Source organism: Aptenodytes forsteri, unplaced genomic scaffold (assembly GCF_000699145.1).
Source record: "Aptenodytes forsteri isolate BGI_AS27 unplaced genomic scaffold, ASM69914v1 Scaffold26, whole genome shotgun sequence".
Lineage (NCBI taxonomy): Eukaryota > Metazoa > Chordata > Aves > Sphenisciformes > Spheniscidae > Aptenodytes > Aptenodytes forsteri.
The window spans coordinates 1,202,677-1,214,098 of NW_008794125.1; the positions used below are offsets into that span (position 1 = coordinate 1,202,677).

The 11,422-nt window shown below is 43.0% G+C and overlaps 2 protein-coding genes across 2 annotated transcripts in view; both read left to right on the top strand.

The window, feature by feature from the left end:
* The first annotated feature begins 104 nt into the window (after positions 1 to 104).
* CUNH16orf89 (chromosome unknown C16orf89 homolog) lies at positions 105 to 7,018 on the top strand. The gene is given in 7 exon segments (XM_009278288.2): positions 105 to 273; positions 1,774 to 1,874; positions 1,877 to 1,889; positions 1,892 to 1,993; positions 2,439 to 2,570; positions 3,316 to 3,390; positions 6,996 to 7,018. Coding segments are annotated over 7 exon segments (615 nt in total).
* A 1,182-nt stretch (positions 7,019 to 8,200) lies between these two features.
* The window catches only part of NAGPA (N-acetylglucosamine-1-phosphodiester alpha-N-acetylglucosaminidase), a 15,946-nt gene continuing 12,724 nt past the window's right edge, over positions 8,201 to 11,422 (top strand). The window contains exon 1 of the mRNA XM_009278298.2: positions 8,201 to 8,274. Coding sequence (XP_009276573.1) covers positions 8,201 to 8,274 — 74 coding nt within the window. The remainder of the gene's footprint in view (positions 8,275 to 11,422) is intronic.

Genomic DNA, 11,422 nt, shown 5'->3' on the forward strand with positions numbered 1-11,422 from the left:
CCGGGATAAGTCTCATTTTAAAAAACGGTTGAGGTGGGGAATAGCGGTCACTAGAGGAGGCTCCAAAACTCCGTATTTTAAAATGAGTTTATGGTGTATGCAACATGAATTTTCTTTCTGCAGGGTGCTTGAAAGGAGCCCTGGAAGAGCGGCCCTCGGAACGTTAATTCCTTGCTTAGTCTGCCTGAGTTGAAAGCTTGGTGAAGGAGTTGTCTTCTCTGACTGAAAAAGTGACACATTCGCTAGCGCAGAATGACCCCAAATATTTCAAAGGTAGAAAATAACTTGTACCTGTGGTGGTGAAAAACGGTTCTTGTTCAAGCTCAAGATATTATTTGTATTGCAGCGTTCTGCCTTTATGTTCTTGAGGTATGAAACAATGAAGATGCTAAAGTAAACAAAAGAGTTTTAGAGCGAGGGCAACATCTGGTATCCATCCTGAGCGAGCTTAGGCAAGAAGGGCTCTTCGGAGTTAAGAATCTGCTGCTGATTTTTTGGGTGGCCTGGAGAAATGCACTGAGGGCAGGTCTGCACAGCAGGGATATTTAGCTCCGACAGCCACAGAGAGGCAAGATCAGCCTCAGGCGTGCTCACCCTTGCATCACCTGCCTAGTGCTTGTTTTCAAGTCACTGGAACTAAACCCCTGGTCCCTTCCACAGCTTCCCTGTTTGGTCCCTCCAAGCTGTCTGGTGGCTGGCAGTGAAGTTGCAGTGTCTCAACATCTGTTGAGAGACAAAAATGATTTTTTCTGGCATACAGATGCACTTGGCCAACATCTGTTGAGACAAAAATGATTTTTTCTGGCATACAGGTTATTTGCAAATGATAGCCTATCATTCTGTGGCACTACCATTAACTTTAAAGGGACTCTCTTTCTTCTGTCATTTTGGGCAGAAATAAAGTGCCTTATTCTGTGGTATGTCAGCAAGATAGCTGAGCCTCAAAAAAAACCTGTCTAAATGGATGTTTCTTCAAAATAGCTGCATGCACATGCATGTGGGAGTACCTTTGGGTATACACAGACACCTAAGAAATCAAGCAGGACCTGGGGACTCCCTCCACAGGCTTTCTTCTTTGGCTGGGAAAAAGGGCCACAGCAAGGGGAAATGAACCTAGCCCCTGGCATAAGACAGGTTTCTCTGAACACCGTTCCTAAGCTGGGTTTAGACAGAGCAAAGAGCCTGTGGTTCCTTGATTCCACTTGCAAATACCCTGAACTGCGGTGATACACCTAAGATAGCTAGGAACGTATTTGTAATTTTATTGGTCATGTTTTCCCCAACTTCTCAACTTAATTTTAGGGCCACTCTTTTCCCTCCTGACTAACACCAATATTTGATCTGTGTACTTCATCCCAAAAATCTAAAGAACAGACATTCCGGTTGCAAAGGATAACATGCACATTAGTCACGTGACACATTACCATAACCAACAGTATGATACCTGTACCTAATTAGTTCTTAGGCACCAGGCAACATATGTGTTTATTGGGACAACTCTATGTGTCGAGAGCCAAACAAGCTGGTTGAAAATATTATTGCATATATTGTTAGACTTGAAACAGACTGATGATGAGGGTCCCTGCTTGCTGTGTAGGTATACCATCTACTGATGTTCTCTTCCATTCCCTCCAGGCTTGTTTAGAAGGACACATTATATTTGTGGGGAGCCTATGGTCCATGAAGATGCATCCTGCTAAAAAATAATGTTATTAGATTGACTTATTGCAGAATATTTGAATCCAATGTAAGATTTTCAATTGCAATCCACAGCTCTCAGATCCTCTCTTCCCTACTACAGATTGGAGGAAAAGAAAAAGTCTAATAAAATGCCGTGCAACACTCAGTTCTTTGCTGTATCTAGAGAAGATGCTCCGATCACCTGTTCCTGAGTATTACAAGAGTATTTTCTGTGCTAGCATGACGAAAATAAACTTGGAGATTGAAAGCAATGGACTCGAGTTTTCTTCTCGGGACGTCTTCATGGGAAACAGCATGTTATCTATTTGCACTTAACCAACAACGTGGTAAACGTTATTGTGAAATAGTAAAAGCAAAGCTTTTTCTTTAGCAGCAATGAATCATCTAACAAAAGATATATTTGCTATGTTAAAGTAATGAATTATATAACATTTAAAACATCAGTGTCAGATAATTTATCTCAAGTTTTACAACCTGAATCTTTATCCCAACTTAAGCAAGATGTATAAAGTAAAGTTTATGATTGTTACATACATTAGCGATACTGATACCATCATTTCCAAACCTGGATTTTTTTTGCCTAAATCTGTTGTTAAAATAGATTGCAAGGATTAATGTGGTATAATTTTGGTTAAGCTTTATGAGCATCTTTTGGGGTTTTTTTGCTGGAGATTAAGCGTATAAAGCAGTAATGACAAAAAAAAGCTGTGTTTTTGTGTCCCATTTTGTTCCCCCGGTTATGTTATGTGACACGTCTGGTTTCTCGGACTTCTACAAACTCAGATGATGGCTGGAGAAGATTCTCACTTGGCAGAAGCCTAAGGGAGGATGCCTTGGAGAACCTAGCGAGCAAGCCTTACCCCACAGGGGTGAGGTGCTGTGATACCTTGTCTAAACATATATGATATAGACTGCAAATCAAAGGGCTGTTTTACAGCATTTCTGTCAAGTCTTATTGACAACTCCAATTCAAAGGGTGCCCCCGTGTCTCCACTGGAAGAATCACAGAATCATAGAATCATTGAGGTTGGAAAAGACCTCTAAGATCATCGAGTCCAACTGTCAACCCAACACCACCATGTCCACTAAACCATGTCCCTAAGTGCCTCATCTACTCGTCTTTTAAATACTTCCAGGGATGGGGACTCCACCACTTCCCTGGGCAGCCTGTTCCAATGTTTCACCACTCTTTCAGTAAAGAAATTTTTCCTTACATCCAATCTAAACCTCCCCTGGCGCAACTTGAGGCCATTTCCTCTCGTCCTATCACTAGTTACTTGGGAGAAGAGACAACAATCAGAAGAGATTCAGGGAGAAGAGGAACAATCATTAACGTTTTTCATGTCCAAAATCTTTCACAAACGCTACACAACCTTCAGCACAAAGAACGTGCCTGGTCATACAGATCGGCGGAACCTTAGCCATTTGTAGTAAGTTTCCTCTGTTGAAGCCCGTTTCATCAGCTGTAAGATAAGGCCGTCTCCTCTGCTTCGAGAAAGCAGAAGCTTCAGAGAGAGAGAGAGGTCTTAACAAGAGTCTTCACTGGGCATGAAACCTCAGCATTGTGGAGCAACCCATTTCCCCTTATTCCTTCTTTTTTTGCTCCACTTAAAGATTTTGAACACACGTCTGGAGCACACCAAAAGCAGCTGCTGAGGAGAGTTAAGAGAAGGGAAAAGTTGTTCGCAGGTAAATAATTGATGTGTTTGAAGGAAGGTGTATCTTTTAGAAAGCTTTGTTCCAGTAACTGCTGAACAACTGTGCGTAAATTATTCAATAATATAAATCAACACAGTTGTTTCCAAGGTAATTCTAACTTCCCTTTCTTACACGTAGGAGCGGCTTTCTTGTCTCCCTAAGAATGTTTGCAGAAAGAAGGCATCACAAATGCTTGCATAAATAAGAAAGATGATCCTGATTATCCCAATATTTTTGTCAGGGAGGAATCCTTTTATTAAATGACAGCTTGGAGACAGATCTCACAGCACGAATGCAGAATGAGAACTCCAGTCTGCACCCGTACCGAATAAGGCGCTATAATCAGAGCCTGAAACAGGTTTGGGAAAAACACTCTGAACAACAAAGGGAGCAGCAAGAGCCAGCTGTTTCCTAAGAGAAGCCAAGCCAAGGGTGACCGCAGCGGCAGTGATCTCACCATCAGGGCACAGTCCCACCGCAACCCCAGCCGGGTGATGACAGCAACAGGTCCCCTTGACAGTCCATTGATCATCAGACAAAAGCAAGGTAACGAGGCCAAGGTCAAGCCACTAAATCGAAACAACTATTCAGGAACAGGACTGGAAACAGGTACATCTACACCATAGCTCAGGGAAGGATTGAAGGCCAGGCCTGAGCTTAAATGAGGCTTCTAGGCCCATGGGCAGAGGGTGTGGATGGAGGCTCCAGGTGAGTCTGGTCAGGGCAATTGGGGCCGGCTGCCGCACTCAGGGCCCTGACAAACTAGTACTTGGGAACAGCAAGTCCATTTGCAGGTGACTTGTGGGCAAAGTTGGCTAAATTTCACATTCACCAGTTCAGCCATATTATCCTTTTACCATGTATCAGTATAGTTTAAAAAAACCCCATGTGCTCTTGAAAGACACGACGGATACAGCATTCGTAAAATAAAACACTCAAACAAATGCTACATGTTACCTAAGGCAGAGTGTTTAGAGTAGTCAGAGAGCTAATGTTCATATCATCCATAAAATGAGTCAAATATCTCCCTGAGTTATACTGCAGGATGCCCAGCACTAGGAAATTCAGAAATCTTAAATTCTTAGATTTTCATCTCATGTGGAAACTCCAGTATTAATCTATTTGTCTGTCCATGTTTCTGATCTTTGGAACGCCAGAAGTCCTGCACATACGGATATCAGCTGAAGCTGTTCGTACTGTGATACGAATTCATATAATGAAATAAAATGTTTTTCATTATATAAAGGATAGTTTTTTTTCTTCAGTGGGTATCATAGTAAAGACTGACAATATCCCTGCTAGGTAAAAAAATAGGATTACACTTATCTCAACAGCTGAGTATGGTAGAGCACAGAGAATATTTTATCCAAGCTCAGACGCTGGGCCCAGGGTCACACACAAATCGTGGAGCAGAGACGGCTATAAAGTCCAACTGAAGTTCTAACTTGCAGTTCAATTTTACCGTTTGATCTCCCTGACTAAACTCTGCTGCAGCCTTCCAAACGGGTGTGGTTTTAAAATCAGTACAGACCATCACCTATGCAAGCCGTGTGACCTCGTGCAATACGAGGACAGTTGACAGTTGCAGACTGACAATGGGGAATGCCACTTGCAGAGAGGTCCTTGAGCAATACTAGTGCTCATTCCACAGTGAAATAGGGTTAGACCTTTTAAATCACGATCTTGTCTTGCAGTGCAAAGAGGAGCTCCACCTTGGGAGCTAGTTTTTAATTACAGCAATATTGGATAGTCGTCCACATGTGTGTATTTTCCTGGTAAGTTTTAGAGTATCCCAGAGAGTCAGGATGATTTCAGTGCAGCCCCATTACCACTGAATGCATACGTTTTTCTTTAGCTCAAATTCTACTGAATTCTAAAGAGATCTTCAACTTCACTGGATCTGAATTAATATCCTGGATATTTCTGTCATACCTCTCAATTTGCTATCTCAAGTCCTGATCCTTCCAGGTACTAAATACCTTCAACATCTGCATTCCAGTGGGTTCTAATAGATGTATGTAATAAACAATTTTCAGCTATTTTCAGCTTACTGCTCCCTGTTTTCTGGTGGAAATGCCAAGAGCAAATAGAAGCCTCCTGACGGAAACATTTGCCACATTATGTTGCCAAGGCCCTGTGGAAGTAACTGAACCCCACGGTGAAAAATCATTAAGTTAGAGCCTTGTTCGAAAGTTTAAAACAGTTAGATGTACTGACCAGGAATCAAATCAGATGTGTCTCACAATGCAGAGAACGAATGGTATTTCTTCACTACAAAGAGGAATAAAGACACAAATAAAGGATGCTTTTCTGCAGACCCTAATGGCCACCCAGTCTGGATGCTATGCTGGTGTTCTGGTTACGTTTCTTCTACCCCTGACAAAAACTGATGTCAGGTATCATGTTTCCACTGTAATTCTCCGTATTGCCTACCGGCAGGTACGTGGCAACAATGAGACCATTGTTCCCTCTTAAAGCATGTAACTAATTACAAGTGTGGGCAGACTGGTTCAACAAGGTAATAAAGCCTGGAATATTTGCTCAAAGATCCTGTTCAGAATGCCTCTTTTTCTAACTGGGAAAGCAGTCAAGGTCTCTTCAAGAGAAGACCCGCTGTCCCACGTCCCTAGCCTACTTTTACACATATGCCCCTGGCACGGGCAGTCGCACGTCCATACAAACCTGTGGGAGATCCGCGCTTTTGGCAATCTCTCATTTCCTCCTCACCTAGCTCACCTGACAGCCACTTGCTGCGCATCACTTCGATGCCAAATGCAAATTGCTTTTCCTATTTACTTCCTTGAATAGAGCGCAAATATCACGTCCTGTGATGGAACGAGTGACCAACTGATTCCTGCAGGCGATCAGGCGTAACACCACGAATTCCATATACCCCTATTTTCTGGCAGGTTATCAAACTACTTAAAATTACTTACAAGTGTATTAGCTTTATAGGTACAGTGACTTGAGTTTATAAAGGTAGAGTCGCAATAAATGTTCTTTTGCCCTATCTAGTCTTCAGAGCGCTTAGTTGGAGAAAGATAAATATGGTGTAGTCATCACTGATACCTGAAGTTCTGAAAATAGGAAGAGAGATGAATGCATTTATGAGAAATGTATTTTGTGAGAGAACTTATTTCTGCTTGTAAAATTTTTCATATTTATTGAATAACAGTTATGTTTTTCAAAAGGTTTTTCCCCTCTTTTCTTCCTCTGACGTTTCAGAAAGTTTGGAAATGCTGTTTGCAGTTTATTCTGGAAATGGTCTACTTCAGCTCAGTGAGTCAAAAATCCAGCCCCAGCACCAGTTTTCCTAAGACCGTTTGGCTTAAGTGGTCACTTTGTATGCACCCCAGCAATATTTGCTCTCAGGAGCAGTGCTGAGTTAGCAGATTTTTGTTCCGAGTCGCTTTCGTTTTTAATTCCTTTGTCATGCCTGTTAACATCTCAGGGTGTTTGCCAAAACAGACCAACCAGTTAGCGACTATATTATTCATTGGGTTACACCGCAGAGCACTTAAAAAACCCAAAGTGCTGCACAGCTTTTGAGTCGTGTCTGTTCCTGTGACCATCACCAAACTTGTTCTCCCTGACAGATACACAGTCCACGCTCGTGTAGCACTTAGGATCCATCTCAAGTCTTCCTCCCCGTGACAGATTGCTGCAAGTGCAATAAATAGAGACGCAGAAGCCTAAATCCTTCTGACTAGTGGAACTTCACTAATCCCAGAAGTCACCAACCCAACTGTCTCACGCTAACCGCACAAAAACCTGCTGCTACCTTGACTACTCTTATTGCCACATAACGTAAGTAGTACAAACCTTTTAAAACTGCATTATGGGTTTTTTTTTCATTTGCACTGAAAAAATGAACGATCTCAGTAATAAGCATTTGCACCAATCAGACCTGCACTGCGGGGGTACGGACTAACAGCAGTCATAAACCCAGCATGACTTCAAAGGGCTCAGGCTGCTGAAGCTGTGCTATATCACTGTGTGATAAATTATTGCCATTTTTAACAGCAAGGTAGTTTGCTTCTTGTGTTCGTTCTCCCATTTGCTCAATTTCTAAAGCACAACCCCTGCTACAGTGGAGATGAAAGGAGTCGGCCACAGAATAAGCTCAATTTGGAAGCAATTCTAGGTAGCCTGAAATGCTACTGCAGGTAGCCTAGCGCTGAACCCGCAGCCTGTTTTGACACTGCTGAGAATCTTCTGTGCGTTGCTCGCTGCACTGAACATGACAAGACTGTGGTGTTTCAAAGGTAGGACTCCCTGCCCCCAAGCTAAATGCTCCTCCATGCTCTAGAACACGAAACTAATTTTTTTCTGTTTAGTACGTGCTGTGACATGTGAACTGTACACCTGCCTAACCTCATCTCACGTGAGCCGTTTATGCTAAGACTACAGCCAGCACTAGACAGAACCATAGCACGCTATTTTTTTCACCAAGCTTTCTGACCTCAACCTTCTCTCCTGAAGGGAAAATGGAGCAGAAAGACCCTTTTAAAAATGCCCCTTTTTCCACTGATGATAGCACCCTCTACCACTCCAGACACTGTACCCTTCTTTCAGTTGCTGCCTTTTAATCTCACTAGCTGCTTTTTATCCGCTTTATTCATTTTCTTCCCACCCAAGAAATCCCTAAAGAACGTGTGAGATAAAAAGAAGAGGAAATTTTTACACAAATTTCCAAAGACAGTTTCTCCTGACTGATTTGTATTGGCTTAGACATCTTTTCAGACAGGTACAGGTATACATTATAGAAATAAAATTTTTACTTCCATCCAGTTTTACAGATATGGGCATAGAAGAGGAAGAAGGGATAAAAGTTAATCAGAAAGAGAAGAGCCAGTATATACAGCTTGATTCCTGGTAAGTTCCCATAGGCAAATTCAAATTGGTAGCCATTAGACATGTTTTTCCACAACTAAAAATTTTGAAATTACAGGAAGAGCATCAAGTACTTGATAATTGCATTCACACCATGATTTTCAGAGCTGGGCTGAACTTCAGGTTCAAGACAGAGGTGGAGCTAGTATTAGATCTAGACATCAGCATGCACGTTCCTTTCGTCATAGTCACTGTGATAACAGAAAAAAAAGAATGGCAAGCTTGGCTGACCTCCACTGAGTGGAGAAAACAGAGATATTCTGATTTAGAACCTGACCTATGCTAAAACCTAGGTTAGGTTTGGAGCTGCGTCTTCGTACCAAAGCCCAGGCCAGCTTAACTTCTGAGATTCATTCAGCCCAGTGCGGTCATAAGGTGGTTTGCCAGCACCTGCACATACATCTGCTTTAGAACCTGTATTTTGGGGAGGTAAGTGTGTTTGTGACACGCTTGAAATTGAGACTGCTTATCTTTAACCACAGGTAGTTATTTCCATTAATGGGGAAATCTTGTGTCACCGCAAACAAACACTGAAATTCTGACAATGCCCACCCTTCCTTCTTTGAAAAGTCTAGAAAAACAAGTTACTTATACTCCATGCAGTACTTAATATTAGTGCAGTGGGAGGGGCTGCTTTAGAGAGGAAAGTAAATTGCAAAGTAAATGCACTGTGTAGAGAGGAAAGACTATTCAGTTTTCAGTTACTGTTTTGGTTTTGGTTTGGGTTTTTTTTCATTCGGTTTGCATGAGGTTTCGGTTCCCTATGGATGCCCGAAGGCAGCTTTTGGCCTGTGGATTCTACACCCCACATTGTGCTCCTGGCCTCTCTTGTAAGCTACGGAAAAGACAGGGTGAGTTTGGGAACTGGGTGGAAGTTTTCTGATGAAGCCCTTAGTACAGGATGTTCCCTGTGAAAAGTTTAAGGTGTTTGAGCAAAAGACAAAGCACGATCCTGAATGAACTCCCAGAGTACTCTACTCACTGCTTTATGTAGAGCTGAGTTACAGCATTAAAACCACATTGTTAGTCCACCCTGGAGTTTCAACTGGACAGCCTTGTTTCCAGCTCAAAACACAAGCGGGACACGTGCAGCTCTCCTCTGCTGAATGCAAATGGAGGCACAATAGCGCGTTTGCTAAGATCTTTTCATGCACTGGTTTGTGCTAAGGGAGTTTTCCAGTTTATTTCTGAAATAAAAGTATATTTTTCCACCTGCGAGGTACCTGAGACAGCAGCACACTTACCTATACCAGGTATACTTATCCTGGGAGAGCTGAGGCATTACCCCCCCACCCTTTAGCACTGGCCATGGAAACACCGGCTTCTGCCACCTGCAATACAGCCTTGGGCATGCGGCTCCACAGCCCCACTCGCCCCATCCGCAGGGGTGATACCTGCCCTCGTATCGCACATCATTTACAGAACCAAACGCCTGAAAGTAAGGAGACAACTAACCGAGCTCATCATCAGCCTCACGCAGGCTGAACAGCCATAAACACGTCAGGCAAACGTAATGAACCATTCTACAGTGAGGATGGGGCTTTCCCAATGCTTCCTCCTTGAATTCCCCTCTCCACCACTCGCTGAGTAGCTCAAGGAAATTGTGTGCAATGCAACTCAGCAGTAGGCTTGATTTTTTTGCAATAAAAATATGAAACTCCTCTATCAAGCTGCTAATTTGCGCTCAGGGAAAGAAAAGAAAGAATTTAATTGCATCCCCCATCCTAAGACAGGAGCATCTGCTGCCAGACAGCAGCAGCAGGCCTGCCCTCTGCATTCACAGATGTCAAAATCCGTGCCAGAGCCATGCCTCCAGGGGCAACAGAGGCTTGGATTTTAAGACTAGCCCCACGAGCCTGGGAGCTGACTGCACGCCTAAAAGATGTATTTTATTCCCAAGATAAACATTTTGAAATTTCATTTCCAATATAATGACATACTGGCAGTATTTTCCTCAGTGATGGGTACAGCAATGAAACACTAAAACAACGTCCTGAAGTTAGCATTTACATCCCCCTAGCAACTAGCCCCCAAACCCTGGCAAAACCTCTCCAATTAATTTCCTCTGCTATTTCAACTGTTAGAATTTAGTAGAAAACTGAAGGGTGCCTGCTTTTACCGTTGCTCTTTGGGTGGTTCTGGCTTTCCAAACAGTCTCTTTTGCTTGGTCAGTGCTGGAGCTGAAACTTGGCTGAAAACGCCAAGAGCAAGCTACTGAGTTCAAGGGAAAGAAATACGAGACATAACAAGTGTTAGGAGCAGTCAGTACGGCTTGAGGAGGTGGCAGGACCAAGCGCTTGATAAAGGTGAAACACAGTGAATAAAGTAGGTGCCCTTATCACTGTTAACAAAATAGTTCTTTGATTCAAAAATAGAACTATGGAGATTAGAAAGAGAAACATTTTTACTGAAAATGAGGGGTCTGGCATATAGTTCTTGGTTAGAAAAAATAATTGCCTTGTAGGCAGATGCAGGAATGGAGGATTTGCTTTTTTTAATCATGGATTTGACGTGGATATTTCTTGAAAGAGAAAATTCCCAGATTTGTAAACTAAGGCTCTCTGAGTGTTTTCGTCCTAACTCTGTTAGCCAAGGTCTGTCACAGAATCCAAGCCACTGAAGTTACAGTTAGGAAAACCTAGAGCTGACTGAATAGATCATCAATCCCCCCAGTTTAGTTATTTTTCCCTTCTGGAAAATGGGCAAAATCCTAATCCTCCAGATGAGGATGATGAAGCTGTAGTGGCTGTAAAGGCCGCATTTCCTTCATCGTCTGTGAGACACGTGTGAGAATCTGTCGGAGATGGTGATGAGAAAATGCCAGACCCTGAAGAACGGAGAGCGCATCCTCCCTGAGGCTAAAGCTAATCCAGACATGCCTGCATCAACCGTACAGAGACAGGCCACAGCTCATCAGTGAAACAACAGACTTTAGAAGTATTTCTTTCCATCTTTCTAGTCGTAAATGTCTTCTTGCCCAGGCGGCCAAGAAGGCCAATGGCATCCTGGCCTGTATCAGAAATAGTGTGGCCAGCAGGAGCAGGGAAGGGATCGTGCCCCTGTACTCGGCACTGGTGAGGCCGCACCTCGAATACTGTGTTCAGTTTTGGGCCCCTCACTACAAGAAGGA